Source organism: Dermacentor albipictus, chromosome 1, assembly GCF_038994185.2.
Source record: "Dermacentor albipictus isolate Rhodes 1998 colony chromosome 1, USDA_Dalb.pri_finalv2, whole genome shotgun sequence".
Classification (NCBI taxonomy): Eukaryota; Metazoa; Arthropoda; class Arachnida; order Ixodida; family Ixodidae; genus Dermacentor; species Dermacentor albipictus.
In genome coordinates, this window is record NC_091821.1 from 329,803,744 (window position 1) to 329,826,907 (window position 23,164).

The 23,164-nt window shown below is 44.1% G+C and overlaps 2 protein-coding genes across 2 annotated transcripts; both read right to left on the reverse strand.

Annotated features, from left to right (window-relative positions):
* Nucleotides 1-232: 232 nt before the first annotated feature.
* Nucleotides 233-12,897, reverse strand: LOC135909417 (chondroitin sulfate synthase 1-like). Its single transcript, XM_065441364.1, has 5 exons — nt 12,002-12,897; nt 11,563-11,807; nt 11,142-11,381; nt 9,618-9,758; nt 233-5,700 (listed from the first exon to the last, which is right to left on the reverse strand). Exons 1-5 carry the CDS (start codon nt 12,483-12,485, stop codon nt 4,585-4,587), a joined length of 2,226 nt encoding a protein of 741 aa, XP_065297436.1. The 5' UTR covers nt 12,486-12,897; the 3' UTR covers nt 233-4,584.
* A 4,505-nt stretch (nt 12,898-17,402) lies between these two features.
* Nucleotides 17,403-21,718, reverse strand: LOC135909422 (F-box only protein 33). The gene is made up of 3 exons (XM_065441376.1): nt 21,147-21,718; nt 19,922-20,607; nt 17,403-18,930 (listed from the first exon to the last, which is right to left on the reverse strand). The coding sequence occupies exons 1-3, from the start codon at nt 21,581-21,583 to the stop codon at nt 18,644-18,646; spliced, it is 1,410 nt and encodes a 469-aa protein (XP_065297448.1). The 5' UTR covers nt 21,584-21,718; the 3' UTR covers nt 17,403-18,643.
* Between the last annotated feature and the right edge of the window lie 1,446 nt (nt 21,719-23,164).

A 23,164-nucleotide genomic window follows, 5' to 3' on the forward strand; every position in this document is an offset into this window, starting at 1 on the left:
CGATTAGCGTGGCAGTCGCGCCACATTTCGCTTCGTTTGCAGTGTGCCCTACGAGAGAGATTATCCGCGCCAGCCAATATATCCCGAAATTAAAACACGTATAGAGCTGCGTTCAAATTTCGCATTAGGGAGTATCGTAATCGTCGGTGCAAGAAAATTTTCTATGCGAATTGTGAAATAATTAACGTAGGCGATACACGAGCCAGTGTGAAGTAAGCGTGAAACATAGACGTTTTGGCAAATAAAATGAGTTTATTGATATAACATCGTAAGATCGGTGGACACAGGCTGTAAAAATAGTATAAAAGGTATAAAATACAACATGATAAACATTTAAGAGTCGTCGCTACACGAACGCCAAGGCCAGCCAGGATAAAGAAATGTTGGCAAAGAGTACTCGTGTGCAACAGTCCTTTTAGCGCAGTGCAGACCACTTTTAACATGTACTATAAGAATTTCCATGGCTCATAACACAAGGCCTAATCACTGGAGTGCATTTCCCCTGAACTACAGCTCGCGCTGTTCCTAACCTTGCCGTTCCAAGTAAGCACTGACAAGGTTCTACGGAGACGACCAAGGGCCTAAGTTCTGCGGAGACGACCAGAGGGCTCTCACCGAGAAGAAATTTCGAGGAAATGTAATAATCTAGACTGTAACCTGCGAAACAATTGTCAGGAAAAGAAAATTATTTCTATTTACTTCATTGTGGGCGCCAGGAGGATAAACATCTGAACATGACCTAGTGAACATAACACGCGCCGAGTGGTAGGCTTGCACAGTCGCCAGCGCAGCGTACTCGCTGCGCAATCTAACCCAAGGACACGATAGTGGGAGTTGTAGAGTGCCGCCCATTCATTTTCTTTTGTTACAGTAATTATCCTTCCACCTCAAAATTCATGAAGACATCTTGGACCTGTGGCGCGAAACAAGCATATGCACGTAGCTTTAAGCGTCACATTCAAGTAAAGGTTCTCGAAACGCTATCTCCATTCGTCATGCACCCCTGGTCTTTCAACTTCACCGTCGTCTCTAACGTATTGCGGGAAAGCACACTTGCTGTGCACGCAGTCGATTTGCGAGCTTGTCCGAAAAGTGCGGCGTATAACAAGCGGTACGCACTTCCATATGAGCAGCTGTCAATCGCTGCATCGTTTCATCGTAGTAAGGCTAGCGTTAAAAAATACACATTAAAACCGGCTTTGTAACTTTTAAGCATTTGCGCGTTATAAGCGATCCGCACCGCAGTAACGATAAGTTGGGGCCACAGCATGTGACCAGAGATTAGTTCCGTCACCAGCAGCTTCAATGAAAACTCAGCCATGAGTCAACTGCGGCTGCTTCGGCAGACAGAGAGGAAAGAGATTCGGTGCTTGCCATTCCGGTTAACTGAGGCTACTCCGGAAGCGCCACTCAAGACGTCCGGCCGCTCAGACTTATCTATGCCGGAAACAATTTGGCACGCTGTGTGCAACCGCAAAACAGAAATAAACGGGCGTCCGGCGCGCACCCTTCCCGTCAACGAACGGCACAGCGAGGACGTACGCGGACACGATCGCACATGTAAAGTGTGCGAGAAGTAAACGTGACTAGCACGCAAACAATGCCTTTCAACAACACGCGCATGGCGTACAACACTCCGCATAAGGTGATTATTAACAATACTTTTCAACAGTACCTGCGCACGGTGCAGGTAGTGCCATAAAGAGTTGGCAAAGCGCAGAAGCAAATGGCGTCAAGACACAACGCATGTAGGCGATGTAAGACAACAACGAAACTACGGATTCATACAGTCACACACTTTGGCAGTGTCAAGGCACGTGGATGAAAGTTTTCAGAGATAAAAGTTCTTGGTCACACTGCAAAAGCATGCACGAGTACAAAAGATACTATGTGATGGCAAAGGCTGAGTAAAGTGGAAGGCCTCGATGTGTGGAGGCTACAAGGTCATCGTCTGATCATATACATATTTTTAGGACAATGACAAAACACGCCTAAAAACATTAAAACATCAACTTAGCAAGCATGCATCAACTTAGCTCAAATGAGACTCTCATAAAACAGCAATGTACCATACAAGTAGCACACAGCAAACAAACAAAAAATGCTGAAAGCTTTGTTCATAGTCATCACACTGATCCTTCAAAGGCAGGAAGGGAAAAGGCATCATCCCATTAGTAATCATAGTGGCATTTCCACAACTGCGGGCTATATTACAACCGGTCCCTATATTTCTTTTTTTTTTACTTCACTATTTCCTCGCACCTAACTCAATGATTCCCAATTTTGAATATTCTGATGGACTGTTGATTTATATCTAATCTATCAATAAAAAATATATATATTTGTTTTCCTATGCACGGACACCGCACCTTGCGCACGGCAGCAATGTGGCGAAGCCAACAGTCAAGGCATGAATCTATAACATGGAGGGAGGGTGTAGTCGGATGGCCTGACACCTTCCAGGACCCCCCAACTACTGAAGGTTGCTGAGCAGAGTTCTGCTCAACTGTTCGGAGGACCTCTCCCCAACCCACTCAGAAGAAAAAATGAAATATTTTGTTTTGTCTAAGTGTAGCAGGTGCTGCAAAATCCATGGTTCATAATCGTAAATAGAGAAGGCTACTGTCATGATATTTTAGAAATTAGCCTGCCCGGCTCAGATACAAATATTGGTCTAGCCATGCCTATGCATTTACAAAGTTGTAAATTTCAAAACATATGCAGGAATTCACAAAGCACCAGAGACAATTCAGTATGGGCACTGGCATCTGATGTACAACCTTTGGACACAAATTTGATTTTGTGCACCTCACAAAATCCAATCAATGTAAGATAATTATCTGTAACAGCACCAGAGGTTTTCAGTCATTAATTACTTCAAAAACACTAACTCAACTGAGGCACATGATCAATCAAGTCACAATATGAATAGAGCATATATCCATAAAAACTGTAATTGCTAGTTGAATTGAACACTTCGCAAACGTTCATCTGAATATACGTCGCTGGAAAGGCAATGCATCTAAGCACATGGTAGCATGCACACTTTGACCACCATGTTGAGTCAAACATAACGTGCAGTTTTACGACATACAAATTGGCCATTTCTTTGGAGCATAACGCTTGCCTTCAGTGGAACTGATCTTCATTGTGTCTGCTTTAATGATTTTGGGGCTGGACATGTTGAGCCTTTCAGGAACAAGGAAGCACCTCATAGCCATGCACCTGTTCATTCTCTAATCACTTGTTAAGCTTAAAAGGGACTGTTAATTAAAATACTACACAAAACTACTTAGTAAGCAACACTAAAAAAAAACACAAAGTATGTCACGTTTACCAAGGGCAAAGGTTTCATACTTCACAAAGGACATGATAGTGGAGGACACACCATTCAACTTCCTGCTGATATAGCCTTCTGCGATTTCATGCATTGGCAAGTCAAGAATAGTTAACTGCTGTTTTATAAAAGGACTACTCGATTCACATTCCCCTAAAGCAAGTTCAATGTGGCAACCTCTATATGATTCATCAGGAGCAACAGAAGGACTTAAATCTGCCGAAGTAGGGCACTATATTACATGTCATGTATCAATGATATACATACATTACCAACCTTAATGGCGTTCATACAAGATTATTACGAGATTCATGATAGTGACATGCAATGAAGTGAAGCACAATACTCAAAGGCAAAACACTGACTGGAGACAAGTAAGCCAAGCCACTAGGGGGAAAAAAATAATAAAGAAAGGAAAGAATAAAGAGCAGTATTTTTTTAATGCCATTAGCTGTGTAAGTGAAAAAATTAATTTAAGAAACATGAAAAAGAATGATTAAAGCTGTAAATGACCTGACTTTTGTATTGGAAACAGTCTGTACATGAGCAGCTCATTGTAAACCTGAGCCTAAGTCAAGTGCTCCCCTGTAACCCTCTCACTGAAAGATACAAAATAGTTTAAGAAAATGATGGCATTGGGATCTGAAATTTAATATGTGAATGGGCAACTATCAATATTTGTAAATATTATATAATTGTACACACAAAAAGTCCCACCATCAAATCTAGAGTTTCGGAGCATCAAGGCAACACTCAACATGTGCTGCTATGCCTGTAGCAAGAAAGTGCATGAAAATTCTATGTGGCCAAACCTCAGAGAAGACAATGCCCCAGACCAGATATGCGATAATTGCTGTGTTCCTGCCAAATCAGTAACAGTTTCATCAAACACTGGAAATCCTGAACAGCAGTTACGTTATCATACCAGTGGAATAATCTAAAATAGCTTTGAAAACAACCAATAAACATATGTTGTAGTTGCAGCACCAAAAATGTTAACACTTTGCCATTTGCCGTGCAAGTGTTCACATTAAACATGAGCATGGCCTGTGGCAAGACATGCAACCATATGCTACCGGTTCACAAATACATATGTATATAGTGCATAGACAAAGGCCATGACGAAAATGGTAGCAGTAATGAATTATGTTTGGAACTGCTCAGGCATGATGGATCGTCAATGCCCTCTGGCCAGAGTGCGTGCCGACCTACTGTCCTCCAATGCAAAATTATGATGCAAACTCTTCTCAGCGCCTAAAGTTCCTCGTCAGCAGCTCGTGATGCTGCTGTGCAATGATAGTGGCCAAAGTGCGCTCAGAGGCAACGCTGGTCCACTTGGTTCCTAAACACATGTCATACTGGGCAGTGGCCAGGTCACGACTGCAGCGTACCGGGTGGAAGACATGCACCAGGCCTGGGTCGGGGGCACGCACCACGGACAGGTTGGAAGCCACCATGCGGTCAAACAGGTCCACATCCTCCTTACCCCAGCCACGGATGCTGACGTCGAGCCCACCAACAGCTGCAAGGTCTGATTTGTAGATGGCAGCAATGCCAAAGCCAAACTGCCGCCAGTAGCCTTCCTCAGGGGCCACATGGGGCGGGTGTGCAGCTGAAATGCCTGTGTAGGCTGGGTCGTACTGGCTGAACACGATGGGAAAGTAAGCACTGCGGCGCCGCGCCGTATGGGCCCGGACCCTGCGCAGCACACCAGCATCAAATACCATGTCGACGTCAATGAAGAAGAGCAGCTCATCATCTCTGAAGCGTGAGGCACCCAGCTCAAGAGCAGCAGCCCGTGAGAACTCGCCGCCATTGCCACCTGGCAGGAACTCGACGCGTGACTTGTCGTAGTCTGCCCCCAGCACCCGCTCGGCAGTCACTGTGCCCTCCAGGTCATCGGCTTCAGCAGCGGGGTCCCGGTACTGCACCACGAGTAGGCTGCAAGCGTCATCCTTGTCGAGGCACACGTCGCGGAAGGTGCGCAGGAAGCGTTCAAACGCAGCTCGCCGGCCGCATAGTGGTAGCACAAAGCGGATTGTGGCTCGCCGCCGCAACTCGTCCACAGGAGGAGTCACATCCCGAATGCGCAACTGGGTAAAGGGCTGTTGTACGTAGGCGTGCCGCCGCACAGGCAGTGTCATTTTGCGGCCACGGTACTTGCGGTAGGTAAGCAGCAGGTCAAGCACATAGTCGGCACCGTGAAGTGGGTCAACACGCAGGTAGCCATACAGCACGTCTTTGAACTCAATTACGCGACCACGCTGCTTGGAGTAGCGGTTTGTGAGCTCCATCAGGTCGCTAATGACATTGTTGATGCTGATCTCGTAGTATGATTCAACGCGCCGACGCGGGTTTGTCACCTGTCACAGAACACATTCCATGCTGTAATCAGAGGTATAAACCAGCCATGCCAGAGTGGAAAAAATGGAATGGGAAACAATAGAAACAGTGGTGTAGAACGATTAGGTACAAAGCACAGACATCCTCTACCTGTTTGCTGCACAATATACTGTATTGTGAAACTAGAAATAAAGAATTGGCAATTTCATACTCAACAACACCAACGAAGTCCTATTATATAATTTACATTGCACCTAAGAAACATCTACCTCCAACATCCAACATTACAGTTATGCTTTGCTGACAGGAGCACGTCGAACGAGGTAAGAAATGCACTGCTCTGTGGGGCCACCAACCCTATCTCAGGTTGGACCAATTCCACGGATTCTATCTCAAGTGTGCACAAATAAAACTGGGCCATAATTTTGTAGTGATGCCTTCTGCCCGATTCTGTGCCACAGTTATCATCCATCATTCATGGCCAGCTGATCCCATTGATACCATGGGTGGAGCATTGATCAGACCACTGACAAAGTGCGAAAAGGAATAGCACCGGAAAAGGCATTGCTACAAAATCACAGACCTGCAGAGCAAAATGCCAGCACGTATCTGAGAAGTCAGTACAATGGGACATCGGTGCTTGAGGTGAGTGCATGCAATGTCATTTACAGGGATGGAAGCTGCCAAGCGAGTTATGAAGCAGATCTGGTAGCAGCAAATTTGGCACTCAGGAGCAGGAATTGCCCATTTTGGAGCAGAAGATATGAATTTTGAAGCAGCTTGGTAAAGCTCAACATGGGTGAAATATAGGCAAACCAAGAAAAAGTGTTTTTTTTATTTGACTTTGCAAAACACTATTATGTTACTGCTAAAGTCCACAAGGTAAAAAAAAAGTTTTTGAAAGGGAAAAATTGTCAACCACCCAACAAAGGGAACCCATATGCGTTTCTCAGATACTGGATGTGCCAACTATATGTGGCCAAGAAAAAAAATTAATGAGAGCTTTACTTGAACAGCACCAACTGTATGTTGATAGGCTTTTCTTAATACCAGTTAAAGGGACCCTGGAATGATTTTGATGATATTGTACAAATGTACCGAGTCATTGGGCATTAGGCATCTTACGCATTTGCAAACTATGCGGACCAGCTAAAGATGAATTGAAGTGGCATTCTTATGATGGAGTAATCAGGAAACAAAGCTGTGCTCTCAGATTAATGAATAGGTCTATTCAGCTTATAGCTTATCAGTTTCGTTATACATTTTTGGATTCGCCTGACTGCCCTATTGATAAATTTGCATCAATTAATGGCGAACACCACGTGTGTAACGTTTCAGTATATCTCGCACGTGCACCACTTCCATTTACCACAATGTTAGTGCAGCAGACCAGCAGACTACTCGCCTGCTTTCGTGAAACTTCTTGACCAGAAATATCGAGAAGCAATCGTAATTGTCACTGAGATTTGAACTCTTGGTACTCGATTTTCTCCACAACCACACTATATAATATCAGACTTTTGCTGCTGCAGAACACAAGCCGAGGTTATAATGTTTCGGTTTTTGTCAACCTTAAGTTGTAGAAGGTGAAAGAATATGCAAATCTCAGAAATGGTGCTTGCAGCAACAGTGTTTACGGTGTGACTTGCACAGACTGAGTTCGTAAATTTAAATAAACCATCATTCAGCGTCCAAAATATTGAATGAAAAAAATAACAGACGATATTTTGCAAACGGCACCCACTGTATGTTGATGGCTGTTGTTCATGGTGGTCACTGTGTGTATTTTCTTGTTCATTGCTCATGAACACATTTAATTAGCTAACTTTGTAAACTTAACCTATTTGATTAGATGTCAATGAAAAAGTTGAGAAGGATGTTCATAAATGATCAATAACTGCATTTAAGGTAACCTAGGATTCACAGGTACCTTTCTTTTAATGAAAAAAAAAAAAAGCCCATAGTTCTTTTTTCTCTTTTTTATACATCTGCTGTTCTTGTGGGAAACTCCTCTGCGTTGCATAGATTGCATCAATCTCAAAGCAAACACATAAAATGAGTGGCTGCACTCTTTTCTTCTCAACGTGCCAGCAGTTTTGTTGCACATCTTCGGTCCTTATCAAATGCGAAGTAGTGCAATCTTGTAATAGTTTTCTTTTTAAACCGTTACAAGACTGCGCCTCTGGTTTGCACATGTGCAATATGCACAACGGATACTAGATGGTGATGTTTACATCTACGACCGCTGATACCACTGGTGCAGGGACACATTGACATGTACTTTCTGAAAAACTTTGCTGCCCTTATATTTTTCTTTTTTGTTTGTTATTTATCAATGTCCTCATCACCCTTTGCACTGGCACTTTATCGAATAAATGAGTTGAGAAATGTTAGTTAATGTAACTTAAATATTAGTTGCTTGTGCACAAACAAAACAAAAGAAAAAAAATGAACGAACAAATGAACTCTTAAAGACTTCCTGAAAGGGTTTGGACAAATTTTGTAGACATGTAGGGTACAGCTAAAGTAAAACACTCCCGCCACAACTCAAGTGAAACATCTCATATTAAAGAGAGCTATGTGCAATTACAGGTTACCCACCTCCCTAGCCATGCTTTTTCTCCTCAACTCGTTCACCAAGTGATCGGGGCGCTATACGCTATGAGCTATACATTGAGCAGACCTATTCATTCATCTGAGAGCACAGCTTTGTTTCCTGACTGCTCCGTCATAAGAATGCCAGTTCAATACATCTTTAGCTGGTCCACATAGTTTGCAAATGCGCAAGATTTACATAAAACTTTCGTAATGCATTGTATAGCATAAAACAGTTTTCAGTCTCCTGCGGGAAAGTTGCAATGAGCAGCCTAACACACCCACACTAAAAGGATGCCCACACTGAAACAGGTTGCTCAGGCGTGGATTACAGGGCTATACGCTAGCCAAGACATGGCTGCATGGTTGCCACTGAGCACGCACATCCTGCAAAATTGAGCGACTTCATTCGAAATTAGTGTTTTGCCGCGGGTTCGCACAGCTTGATGGTTTGGTGCAAGATAGCGCAATTGGCATAGCACTTCCATCCCTGCATTCAGCATTTTGCAAGTGATGCAGGACAGGATAACCTTGAAGCTGCCATCTGCCATGATCACAGGAAATTGCAGCAGCTAGGACAGGGTTTCAGTTATTACGCAACGCCGGTGTATATATATATTATCGAAACTTAAAAGAGAGGCAAACTCAGTGCTTACGTTGTGCGGCCTCTTTTTCGTCATTGTCTACATTTGGCACTGATGTTTCTAAATTATGTTATCAGACTGCTTACATAATTAACCAATATTATGAGCTTGCTTTTTTTTCACTGCATCACTGATATGCCCTAGTAGGCAGAAAGCAATGGACAGGCCTTATTCAATGACACTTCATATCACATCATGACTAATGGCAACAACAACAAAATAATAATAATAAATAAGTAAATATTAATAATAATTTGTGCACCTGAACAGTGCAATGCACCAACCACTTTAATCGGAGTGGCTTTCTCATTTCTCCGTTCTCTCCCATTAAATGAATTCTTGTCTGTACTCCCTGCGCCTAAACTTTCTTTGTTGCCTATTGTATTTCTTTCATGTATTGTATTATCCACTCCTGCTATAGCCCCAGCAGGGGCTGCAGTATGTGTAAATAAATAAATAAATAATTGCAGGGTACAATAAACAATACTAAAATTCAACCTGAGCACAGCAGCCTTTGTAACACCTTGTGTGCAAAGAGCATAAACAACATCAATGCATCTACAAGTGCTTGCTGCCGTACATGTATGCCAGTTCTGAAAGTGAATACGTTTAATATTTGGTTTCCGCATCCACACACATATTTGGCTTGCTTGTATTTCCTCTAACCGTACATGCATAGAAAATTACCAAGGTCTTACTTGATCAGAGTAGAGGCTCTTTGCAAAGAAGTCCCATGTTAGGAGATCTTGAATTTCTCCTGGAAAGTACTTGGTAAGGGAAGGCATCTCAGAAAGGGCTGAAGATCCATTCACAATGCCCTTACACCATGGTGATGCAGCCTATTAAATATTTTTAAAAAGATGTTAATGAAAGAAGGTCCAGTCCCTAAATAACAAGGCAAAAAAAATAGGTGAGTAAATGCATTTTTGTGAATAGCCATGTACTGCTTCAGCAGAGATATTCACTCACCGGGCATATAAGTGCCAAAATGTGAGCAGCCTATAATGAAACTTTAATAGTAGATTAATTGCTGAGCTGGAACTGCGCAAAAGTACTTTTTTTTTTAATACCAATTATCTTTTTTAAAACCGAGAGGTGTATTACGTGCAACAAAGCTGCGTGAAAACTCCAGAAAGTTGATTGAAGTTGATGACATTGCACTCACGACAATATTAACAATGAACAGTGCTGAAATATTGGTGCTACACTCAAGATGCCCACGAATAAGCCACATGCATCGGGAAACAGTAAAATATAGTTCTGATGGGAAACTTAGAAAGGGGTATGTTGGGTGATAATATCTTAGTAGACTGCCTCAGTCTCCAGTTTGTGCAATTGATTTTGATATTAGCTTCAACCGAGTTCTCAAATGAGCTTAACATTGCTACACAGACCATTTACAACTTCGCTTAAGCTTCACCTTTCGCTTCACTTTCCTATACTCTCAACGAGGTGACCAGAAGATGCATTGACACTCAGATGTAAGGACTGTTTGCCAATGATTCAGTAGGTGTTACAGGGAGCCGTCCTCTATCTCCAGAGGTCACAAGGAATAAGGTACAAACACACTATGCTCTGTTACCCTGCTTTTTAACTCTGCCTGCTGCTATTTACGACTGTAAATGAAGAACAATCAGCCATATGCTTTCAATACATAGGGGGCTAGGTGCAATATTTTGATTATAATGAAAGAAAACTGTTCTCCACTGTATGAAAATGCTAGATTACATACCATTAACCTACAGTGTGGCTGGCTTACATCTCATTTTCCTCACCATGGCAACAGCTGCACATGCAGAGCCTGCTGCATGTAGTTTCATACCACGGTGGTAGTGTTGAGATTTGAACTGCCATTGCATTTAGTGAAGCTGATGTATTTCCTTGAGCGTTTGAATATAGTAATTTATGGCACATAACTCAGAATTGTCTGCATATCATCTCTCTCTTTTTCTCTCTCTTTTTTAAAACTGCAGCACAAGTGACTTCCAATACATGAATTAAAAGGAATATGTTACATTAACAGCAAATTATGCATTTTGAAACCTGTTTTGAAGACATTGGCGAAGCACATATAGAGGGTGATCTGTTTAGTACTCTATGCTGGCACATAGTGCTGCTACTTCAGATTTTGTGTTAAGTGTACAAGCACATTGACACACAGTAACATATACAAAGTTTACTCGTACCTCCTAGGAGCTGAATGCTGTCACTGTGAAACTTACTTGGGTTGGTGACACACATCCACCATAGCTCTGAGCAGCCCATCGTATTTCCCTGAGAAGCTGAAGTGACCGATGCCTCAGCTCTTGAGCACGAAATCCACCAAAATATGCATGTACCTTGTACATTTCACGAGGGTCCTTGATAGGGTGCAGCGTTAGTGACCTGTGCACTTCACGTCGCCTCACACGGCCTTTCAGAGCCACCTCACCAAAGAAGTTGTGATAAAAAATTGTTTGCATCTGTAACACAATAAAAAATGCTTATAAACTAATGCAGCGGTATGACCAAGACAAATATATGAAAACCTGGCTTAACACCACCATCGCAAGCTTTGTATGCAAGCACCACAGTTTAGGAAACATGTGCAAATGACTTTTAACAGTGTGCACACTATCAACTAAACGAAATTAGTGATCTTACTTCATAAGACCAAGTGCAAGGAATGCCAACGTGCCGTCTGACACAACGGCCAACTTCAACATCTTCGTGGGTTGAATAAAGATGCTTCAAGCAGGTTGAGATGTGTGGAACAAGACGTCGAAGGGTCTCCCTACTGAAAAGCACACCAGGTCCACCCATGCAGAAGTTCTCATCAGGTTCAAGGCTCAACTGGCCAAATTCTTCTTTGTTTCCGAGACCAGCTTGACCAATGTATTGTGGCTTGCCTGCGTGCAATCAGAGATTCACACGACGCATCACTTTTACGATAAGGACATCAAGCATAAACGCAACTAAAGCAGGCCAGTAATCAACACTGCAGAGACACACTACGCTGCTAGCAAGCCGTAGACAAGAACTGCAGTAGTTTTGCAGTACGACTACAAGGGCTGCAATCGATCGGCGTTAGGAAGTCACTTACTTGAATTAACAGAGCGGAGGAAGCGCTCTAGTCTTTCGACGTGCACGTAAACGTCATCGTCGCAGCGCATGAACCATTCGTACTGGTCGATATAGTGATCGTGCATATACTTGAGCATGAGAAAGGACTTCTTCTGCGGCGGATACGAATCATCAACGCCGCGGAGAGCGATCAAAGGTAGTTTCTCCTCGCCGTCCCAATGCGACGAGCCGCTTGAGAAGAAAGCGAGCCTTCCGCTCAAGGCTTTGCCCCAAGTGCGCTGGATTGCGAGAGCTCGTGTAGACAGATACTTTTCTGCCGTCATCACGCCAACGAATAGAAGGCGAGACTTTGGTGCGGCTTGTGTTCGTTTAAAAGGAGATGTGTCACAAAAGTTTTCGCTATTGAGCCATAGTAAGATCTGACTAGTGATCACGAATCCAATAAGGGTGCCGGCAAGCAGGCTAATGGCTGGAGACAAAACACCCAGTCCGGAGCTCTTCATCGTATCCTGCACACAACGAGTCGGCGAGCTCTACAGCAGCGCACCTTCAAGTTCAGTTAACGGAAAGTTCTGACACTTCTGACGGTGATGCACATTAGCGATCTAGATGTCTAAGCTGACAAATGGGCTTCGAAAACTTGTTTCGGGACGGCTGCACACTAGCCACACAACCTAGCGCGAGCCATAGAATAAAGAACCAACTTTGCGCGAGCGGCGCGAGTGCCGCGCGGGACCGAGGAGTGAAAGGGGACAAAACAAGAAGCCCTCAAAAAGTTATGGTTTCATTTTCATCACTGTTTCCAGACACCCATGTGGCTGAGCTCCGCGTTTGGCGGTACACTCATCAACGCTGCGTACACGGACTCGGGCAAACCGGGCGCAGCCAACACCACCTAGAAGTCTTCTAGGTGGTGTTGGCGCAGCGGCCTGTGGTTACTCTGCGCTGGCAGAAGGGGAAGAGGGAAAGAAAGAGGCGCATCATGGGTGACGATGACGAGAGAAAGAGGGTGTAAAACATACCGTAAGCAATTTGGACTACTCAGAGCTATACCATGAAGTTACACAGTACAGGCCTGTGCTTTTTAAGAAATCAAGTAAGGCCTGGATGGCCTTAAAGACCAATTTATAACGTCTGGCCAAGGGCCTAAAATAACGTCCGCCGACAGCTGCGGGCTATCGAGGCGCGTAATGACCAACTTTTGACGGTCTTCTACGTATTGAGGGCAGTCACATATCACATGACCAATAGTCTCATTTACATTGCGCAGCTCAGAGTCTGGAGACTCGGTGCGTCGCATGAGGTGCACGCACCCGCCAGTAACGCCGCTCCCAGCCGAGAATGGCAGAGCTAGCTGCGCTGAATTTTGGGTGGTAGCTTAAATTTCATGATAGGATTCAATCTTTAGAGTCGTCTGTGGCGATCATCCGGATTGTCCATGACCAAAAGAGCACGCGAGCGTAGGCATGCACCTCTTCCGCTGTGCAGTGCGTGGTCCCCCCAGTCCAGGAGTCCAGAGGCTTTAGCTTCTCTTCTCGCTCGATTGACCAGCTTGAGCTGGTCCGTCGAGTCGGAGCTGGACAGCGCTGCCTCCCATTGCCGTGTAGTGGGGTGTGTAATGGGTGCGAGCTGTGGTGTGCTGAGCACAGCGGCGGGCGAAAGAAGAGAGGGCAAGAAGGAAAGTGCAAGGGAAGCATGAGGAGCAGAGAGATGAGGAGGAAGGCGAAGGAAGCCACCTTGAAACACCACCAGATGGCGCTCATGTTCGCTCCTCCATAGTGTTCGAGCATATACAGGAACACTACTCCTCCAGGCTGAGGAATACGGAAGAAAGTAAATGGGCTGGGAGAGTGTCCAGGTATCTGTACAGGAAAAACATTGATTCAAAGTGGAGGAAAAGAACTAGGAAGCTTACCAGCAAGTATGCGGCCTGTAGGGTGGGCAACACAGCAACAAAGAAGGTCAAGCGGAAAGTCAGAGAGGCTGAAATAATCTCATGGGTGGCGGTAATGGAAAAGAAACGTGCCATGAGTAACTACTTAAGAGGAAAAAACGAAATCAGGAAAGAAACAATTTATGATAACTCAGAGGGAAGCTCATTATTTTTCGAAGCGAGATCGGGATGCCTTAGAACACGCACCTATAAAGCAAGATATAAGACGGAAGAAGCATGTGCTTGCTGCGGTAAAGCTAGGGAGACATGGAGCATGTTTTATTACAATGTGAAGATGTCTACCCAGCGGTCGATTTCGGCGCCACTGGCCTCCTTGAAGCATTTGGGTTCAGCGAGAGCAGTAGAAAAGTAAACATGTCCGCAATAGGAATTAGTAAGAGGCGAGAGGAGGATTGGTGGAAGAAAAGTAGGGAAACGACAAAAAACGGAGACGTACGAACGCACAGTTCGAAATAGGGGATCAGAAAATTTGGGTGGGGTAGTTTACAGGGTTATTTTTTTTTCTCCTTTTTTATTGTTTAACCTAGGTAGGTCATTAGGCAGTATAATAGCAAGAGCTTGGTGGTGCAACCCACCACCCCATTCCAAAGGGGACGCTCATAACATCCATCCATGCATCCACGACACCAGCCATGCGGGGAAAGAAAAAAAAAAGAACTAGAAAGCTCGCCTTCACTCATAGCGTTCACTGCAAGTGTTTCCCAGTAAAGATTCATAAGCTGCGTAAACTGCAGTTGCCGGGAAGTGGCAACTGTGTGACCAGCGCTGCGTATTGCGGCTCTGCCAGCCGGTGCAGTGATCGATGCAATCTCTCAATATATCGCAAAATGAAAACACATATAGAGATGCGTTCCACTTTCACATTAGGGTGTATCATAATTGTCGGTGAATGTTTTCGATTAATGATTTAATTATGGTTAATCAGTTGATACAGCGTGAGCAAAAACAGGAAAGCAGGTGTTGTCGTATTGCTCTGCATGCATTTCCGCGAGGCATTGCATGTGAAGGTCACCACCCTTGCATGACTAACATTCGCACAGAAAACTTTCATGAGCCACCTGATGACCTGAGCACAAAGCTACCTGCTCGGGAATTATTGAACGCTCACATTGGTTTCTTTAGGTTACGAGTTAATTTTAATTCATGTTGTGCTTATGAGCGCTGTGTTATTCCAAAACACATATTTTGTCCACTTTTGTAGGTATATAAGTAGGCGTGACACTATAAAATATATTGTTCTAGTGCCTAAGGTTGTTAATGACACAATGCAATAATGTTCTGTGTTGCAGCTACTCATACTTGCTTTGAGCTCACATATTCCAGTGTTATATTTCAAAACAAGAAAAAAAGGTGTTTCCAAAATGCAATTTTTTTCTATGCGCTTGATTGAATCAGTACATTAAATGCCTGAAATACACTCAGTATAATATATTTACTTGCAGAGCAAGTTGTCTTCACTATACTGCTTGAATCTTGCTTTTTCAGCACCAATAAAGAAAACAAGAAGTGAATATCAAAGTGAATACACCAAGTTTTTTTTGTTTTTTTCCAAAATGAGTCAGATCCACAAACCAAAACCATGAGAGATAAAGCTGTAATGACAAAAAACTAGGCAATTTTCCTCCAGAACAAGTATCAATATGAAACTGGTAAAATACAGCAAACAAACTATGAGCGAAGATCATATTCTTGATTAAAAATGAGCCAGATCCTGTTAGTGCATGGATGAAAACAAGTCAAATCCACTCAGCCTATAAAAGAGCTCTTACCAGACAATGTGTTTGAGGCACCACGCAGTCTCTTATCAAGTTGTGTTCATGATTTTGCTACAGCCTTCAATGCTGCTAAAAAAAAAAGAAAAAGATGAGAGACATTAAAAAATGAGGCTCCCTATGCTTTTAAGTAAATGAATTTGCTCTCTCCAAATATCATTCCCACTTTTCATGAAGTATACCAGTACCCCTAATTATCAATGTTACAATAGCTCTCATATCATAAGAAGCCAAAAAACACTGACACCAAGGACAACATAGGGGAAATTACTTGTGCTTAATAAATGAAATAATGAAACGACAATTTACTAGAAATTAAAGTGGATGGAAAAACAACTTGCTGCAAAGGTTGTGAACGATTGTGAAACAGAAAAGTCTTCAGATATGGAATTCAGCACATATCTTTCTTTTGTTAGAAAAGCAGAGGGAAGATAATAGCAGAGCTGAGCTAGTTGGGGCGGTCTCCAGCCAGTGCTCCAGCGATCCCTTTTGCTAGAATTCGCGTTGCTAGGCACAGGACATGTCAATCGTAATCGCCGGCGCATCCCATGCCTAGTCAAGCGAAATATTGCGCGAGTGATTGTATCCCCGAAAGTGATCGCTCAAAAATACTGCCACTGGGATTGCTTGTCTAGATGCTACTTGGGCACTCATCGTCACTCCCCGTCGCAAGCCAATGCTACTTGGTTTCTGCAGACGTGGGCCTTCACCCATGAAGCAAGAGTCAACTTCAGTAAATGTTTCATCCATCCATAAGGTTACTCATACAAACCCAACATATGCGAAGGCCAAATGCAGGCAGCGCTTTCTCGCAGGCAATTTTACATATATTCATGAACGACTACATAAGTACATTTTAATTTTAAAGTTACTGAGAAAAAAACTAAGTCCGAGTCGGCTAAAGCTTGACTGCTGGGAAACGAATCCCTCGGCTGCAAAAAGTGCCATAGTGGCGAGAGAGAGAGAAAAAACATTTTGCTGTGAAAAAATATGGGAAAGATGTCCAGGCCCTCAGTCCAGGCTTGTGGAGTTCTTGAACATGCCGCCGATGAAGGAGCCACTGCAGAGTGGTTCCACAGCCATTTCATGCCGAAGACTATATATTGAGACTCATTCTCATGCTTTGTCGGTGGTCCGAGCGACACTCTGTCCACATCCACATCGACCACGGATGTGCTGATTGTGAACTGGGCATGTGCACCTACACAAATATTTTTCAACTGCCCCTCCTTGAATGACGCTGAAAGCAACGACCTAATTCTGAGCAGGATGACGCCATAGCCACAGAGTTACCATCGGTAGTCAATTGAAGAGCTGAAGGGCCTTTGTGTACATGCACGTCACCAAATTTCTATCCTTCTTAATGGGATATAGCAAGAAACAATTTCTCTGTGCATATAAAGCTTGTGATCCAGTCCCTCTCAAACACAACTTAGTTGTCTTGGCTTGCCAAGATACAATGTTAGTTATGAACTGGACCATTATGTTTAGTTGACATGCCCACGTTAGCCACAGGTAGCCATGGGGGTTTATGCTATGCTCACGGGGAAAAAAAAAAAAAAAGCAAGCCTGGAGAACAGCAGGGCCAAAATATATCAGCGCGAGTTCTATATCACAGTGCACACCATGCTGTATGGACAGACTCGCTTGAAATAGCCAACAAAAGGAAATACAGAACGATGGATACCATGTGATAACATAATTAAAATGTCTTTATTTGTGGGCTACAAAACATATCTTTCGCAGGACTTATGCTCAAGTCCTGAGCACCTTTAAGAGATTGAAAACAAGACATTTGCTGAAAAACAATCAGATTCACATATAGCACTGATGTTGACTATGGCACGTCCTGTGCCGTGTTCACAAAACAAAGTGCACGCAGAACAGCACAAAACGTGTGCACGCATCAAATATGCGATAGGCGGAAATGCACTGCAAATAACAATGTGCTCAAAGTTACAAATCTAAAAGAAATCTGCTGTCAAAATATATTAAACCTCTTGCCAAGTTAACAAATGTTCACGGGCACTGTGCATTGGATATTCGAGAGGCACAGATAGAATATAGATCTCTGAAGACAGTGGCCATGGCATTGGTGTGGAAATGTCTGGCTCCAGAAAGCAGATCACGAAGATGGCACCAATAAGGGCACGTCAGGCCAAAAGTGATATCTGCTTTGGTTGGTTGTATTGTTTGGTCTTGGATGGAACCTTAAGGTGTGGTGTTAAGCAACAGAAAGTCTCTGGCATTTGTAAGCCTGTTGACAGGGCAGTATAGTAGCTATGTTGTCAGTGGTGCAACACAGCAACTTGGAACTTGTGCACTGCGCCGACCCTTGGGTCACATGGTGTGAGAGGCATGTCCTGTGTGTGTGGTGTTTAGTTGGTAAGCATGTGTCAGTGGCGTTGTTCTAACTTGGCACACTTTAAAAACCTTGAGACCACACTGCTGGCTTGTAAAAAGCCAACAGGAATATCACATTTGCATCACAGGTGGCCCAATAAAAAGACTTTACTGCCTGCGGTCCATGCACTGGATGTACTGCTGCAGAGCAGCACAAAACAACTGGTTCAAAAATGAGAGATGTCTTGGGTAACAGTAAGCCCTTTTTATGGGCTGTGCATCAACAGGGTGATGAGCGTTATATGCTTTGCTGTTCAACAATATGTTATCGTCAATCACGGGGACGTCTTGTGTACAAAAGCAACCGCACTCTCCCCAATGGAATAAAAGTTGTACAGGTACTTCAACAACGGTTGCACATGTGGATGCAGCCACTTGTAAACTTTACACCCGTCTAGAGGCCATAAGCTGGCCAGATACCAGATAGGATGAACACGGTGCCTCATGGTAACAGGCTGGCATGGAATGAGCAAATGGCAGATGACTGTCAGGCAATGCCTTCAAGCCACAAGTGGCTGCAACACAAACACAGCTACAGGCTTGTGTAACCCTGAAGCTCTTGTAAAGAGCGCATGTAGCTCCGAATTTCTCCCATTTCATCTTGGACTGGGGACTGGAAACTGGTCAACGTCCACGTCCGCTGTAAGCTCAGGGAGACTTCTGTCTCCAGGTGTTTCACATCAGTAAGGCGGAGCTCACTGTAGTATGGCCCTCCGCTGCTGCTCCCCGAGACACAGTCAGCTGGAATGACCAACTCCTTCAGCTGTGGCCCTCGCAACCGTGCTACGGCGATGAGGTCGAAGTCTGCTATCTCATGTCCTGCATACATAATAAGTAATAACAGCTCATGCAACAAAGCTTCCAACAAACAAACAAACAAAATGGAAGAAATGAGTATTGATGCATGACCAGGAAATGAACCGGAACATTAGGTGTTAATTGGGTGATAAGACCGAAAAGAAAATGAAAAAAAAAAATAGTTCAGGTTGGCCAGCATTTACAGGAGCATTTTTTTTTCTTTCTGTTTTACTTTTTTGGCCTGGATAATGTTTAACCCTGTATAATGGCCGAAATTAAAAAGTGTTTCCTAGCTAGGTAGTTCCTGGTCCATTTCGATCACTGTTATGTAAACTATAGCACGTGAAATAGTAGTGATGTATTGCTTCTGATGTGTGCGCCCGCAATCTAATTCTTCGAAAGCAACATGTGGCATGAAGAACAGCATAGACACCTTTAATAAGCCCTTCCGTGCGGCTCAGGACCTCCGCTGAGTTTTTGTACAAATTTAGAGTTGTCCTATAATTATTCTTAGCTTAAGCAAACAAATATAAATTACCTCTAACTGGTCTGTACTGTTATATTTTCTCTGAAGTTTAAATAGAAATGAACTGTTATGAGTGAACAAAAACATGAATCAGAACAAAAAAAAATTGTGCTTCAAAACTGTCTCCATTTAATAAATGACTGCTGCTTTGCTCTGATCACAAGTGTACTATTGGCATATAAAGAGAAAACATTGAGCATGCCTGGAACATGCCAAGTGATTTTACCTCGCGTTTGCAAGTCAAATCTGCAAATCTACTCAGAACATTAGAATTCCAGTAGGCCAAGTACTTTGATCATTAAGGAAACATGGAAGTGCTCAAACAATGTAAACTACACAAGCAGCCACGCATGAACTCAAGGCTGCTGCTTTTGAACACCTACTGTTTCAGCTAGCCCTCACTCATAACCTGATTGTGATTATGAGTAAATGAACATCGCCCTGCTACACAGCAAAAGTAAGATCAGTGACCATGACACAACTCACCAACCAATTTAAGGCTTCCTAGTCGATGGCAGCGCCATGCTAGCATGACCACTGGGCTTTCAGCTCGCACAGCGAAGGTTCGTTGAGGAATTCCTTCACTACCTGAGAGTGCACTTACGACAGCCACTGCTTCCAACGTTTCAGCATACTGTGCAGAGAGTAAATCGAAGACATCACTTCGAAATCCGTCACTAAAGTAGGACTGAAACCTGGCCAATGGTATGGCAGCATTGAGAAGACCCTTGATAGCACTCCATGGCTCGCAGGTGTGCAGAAGGGTGATCGTGACACGAAGCTTTGGGCACCGCCTACTCAATTCAAGCCATGAACCTTCACAAACCGTCTGCCGGTCATCAAGGCCATGAACATGCAGCACCAGCTTCAATAGTAAGCCTCGTTCACTCAGGAGCAAAAGCAACTGGTCGCAGACATAATCATAGTCAATACTTAGAGCTGTCAGGCATGTGAACTGCTGTAAGTGCCAGAAGTGGATTTCGGGGATGGGGTAGTGGTCAGGGTCTTCCTTCACACTGGCGAGATGTAGTTGCGAGAGGGAACGTCGCTGGTGCAAGCTTAGCAGCGTCAGGAAGCTGTCCGAATGGTGAAATAGATCCTCCAAGCATCCGAGAGAGAAGTATTCCAAGTGACACGACGTGCAGATGACTTGCCTGATTACCTCAAAGAACCTGCGCCGAAATAAACATATCGCGCTTTATTACAGGAAGTAATATGACAAAAGGTAGGCACCTCCCCAACAATACGAAACGAAATACAATGTCGTATATGGTAAAGCATGTTCTCTGCATTTTCAATTCCTTGCAGGCCACATTTGTGATTAGTTCCACACACATTCGCAGAGTTCAGATAACCTGCCAGTGCGACGCCGCACGCACTAACACAACTGCTCATCCAGGCTAGCTCCTTTGTAGGAGTTTCAATTTAAAGCTTTTCGCGGGCGTGATTAAAGCAGCAAGGAGTGTTGGCAAGCGTTTACAACCTCGTTTTGCGCAAGTTACGAAGTATAACAAGGTATAACGATAAACGTCACGTGACAGCACGCGTAGCTCTGCAAGCGACATACGAGCAGGCTGTGTAAACAGCAATGAAAGCGGACTATTTTTGGTTGCGGCTTGGCGCGCTAGGAAAGGCTTGAAACACACTGAGACGGTCAGCGTCGGCACAAAGCGATAGCGGATATCGGCATCGTAAAGCGTTGTTCACTCACCTGTCATAGACAGTAATGGTTTCGTTTTCATTGCTCGAACATTTGGAGGCATCGCAGAGACGAAGAGGCCAGGCGACAACGCAGGCAGTCGGACGGAGACACAACGACGTTAGTTGACGGTTTTCTCCGAGAAAAGCAATGATCGCGATACACTGCTGCACTATCTGCGGGCTCGTGCAGTCGAACTCAAGGGTGAAATGACGCACAAAGCGGCCGCATTTCTTCGCCAGGAATTCAGCTTGACGCCAGGCGTTTCGCTTGCGGCTTAAGCGGATCGTAAGCGTCGTCCAAAATCTCGGGTGGAAAAGGCATTCCCGCCAAGCTCGACACGTAGAGGAAGCCTTCAATTTGTCCCTGAACGAGAGATATTCGTAAATTTCGACTAGGACGACGGACGGTAAGGCAGCAAAGTCCCCGTGCGCCCACCCCACCGACATTACAACACGCACCCTCCTCCCACATGGAAATTGGGACCGAGCAGACTAGACACACTGAACTGAGCTTTGCCTGACGTGTTGCAAACAGCTTGACTGAATATTGTGCGGCAAACTTACAGAAAGCGCAAGTGTAAATTAAGGTACGTTAACGCCTATTATTCAGAATTTACTGTTAAATTAAATTCTTTTTCTTCGCACGCAGTAAGTGTTCAGATGGCGCTACCATTCAGTTACTGAGCCACTGAGCGGCTTCTTTTATGCCGCGAAGAACGTCGCAAATAGACTTGATGACGAAACGAAGCTGGCATGGTCGTGAAAGTGGTAATGTTAAAACGCGTCAGACGCGTTCCCAACCCATCGTCGAAAGAGTGTGTGTGTACGCGTTTCTGTGGAGGATGGCTACGCTATGGCGAGTTTTCGTGAGGAAACGCTGGACATCGCTGGCAAAGTGTCGTATGAAAGCAAGTTCGTCGGCTGCACTGACACAACTGTGCGCTGTCACAGTCGACAAAAGTGTTAGTTCATCTGTGCTCTCCCAAGTTTTCGCCTCAACAGCAGCGTGCTTGAGAAATGGCGTTGTACAGAGTACTTTGCGTTTGCTGTTCCGAGAGCTACGATAAGAAACATATTGATGTTCACTTATGTCTGGGTAACATACACAAATGGTGTGGTTACTTTCAGTGCTAAGACACGCACTCGAAAAACGAAAAATGCACAACGGCGGTCTCGCAACGTTACGAGTCCGTCCCTATTTTGCGTGACCGTATTTCTTTAACAAATTATCAATGGGCATTAGCGGTGCAGCCAGTTTTGCATTGTAGTCGCAGTCAGTGCGTCGACTGACGCGTTTCGATAGGGGCGAAATGCAAAAACACCCGTGGTACTTAGATTTAGGTGCACGTTAAAGAACCCCAGATGGTTAAAATTAATCCGGAGTCCACCACCACGGCGTGCTACATCGTGGTTTTGGCACGTAAAACCCCATAATAGAACACAGCTGTCATGACGTGCGTAGCCTGTGTAGTGCAACTAGCATGCTCTTTTGCTTTCTTTGCTTTATTGAACTTGCATTGTAAAGCAGGTTGCGGGGCAGCTGTGCGGTTTGATCATATTTATCAATAATAGCAGTGACTGCAATAGAATCACAAAGCTCCTGGCTTGTTGTAGGCCGATAACTACTCTTCGCTTGTATTTCAGACCCTGACTGCACCTAAGCACCATGTGCACCCCAGAGGTGAAAACAGCCTAAACCTGTGGCGAACATTCTCGTCGCACAGAGTACTCAATGAGTATGAAGCTGTCTCGTATGTAACAGTTACCTAGAGCACTTTGATGTACTGTATGTCTAACATTCTGTTCTCTGCAATGCTTCCAGGCCTCCTATGACTGAAGGTGAATATGAGGCCGTTACGAAAGAGACACTGGAATCTTTAGCTGAAAGGTTTGATGAAATCATTGAAGATCTCAGTGATGTTCCTGAAGCCGACCTTGCATTAAGTGTAAGTGAAACCAGTAAATTACATAAATGGCATTTGCAGTGATATTTGTTAAATCATGCTTTTCCCCTGGTGTAGGATGGTG

Coding starts and splice junctions, on each gene's coding strand:
- LOC135909417 (XM_065441364.1), bottom strand. CDS start 12,485: ATGAAGAGCTCCGGACTGGGTGTTTTGTCTCCAGCCATTAGCCTGCTT. Junction 9,759..11,141: donor GATGTGTGTCACCAACCCAA/GTAAGTTTCACA, acceptor AATATTTAATAG/GCTGCATCACCATGGTGTAA. Junction 5,701..9,617: donor AGAGCCTCTACTCTGATCAA/GTAAGACCTTGG, acceptor GTTCTGTGACAG/GTGACAAACCCGCGTCGGCG.
- LOC135909422 (XM_065441376.1), bottom strand. CDS start 21,583: ATGTCGGTGGGGTGGGCGCACGGGGACTTTGCTGCCTTACCGTCCGTC. Junction 20,608..21,146: donor ACCATTACTGTCTATGACAG/GTGAGTGAACAA, acceptor ATTTCGGCGCAG/GTTCTTTGAGGTAATCAGGC. Junction 18,931..19,921: donor AGGAAGCCTTAAATTGGTTG/GTGAGTTGTGTC, acceptor TTATGTATGCAG/GACATGAGATAGCAGACTTC.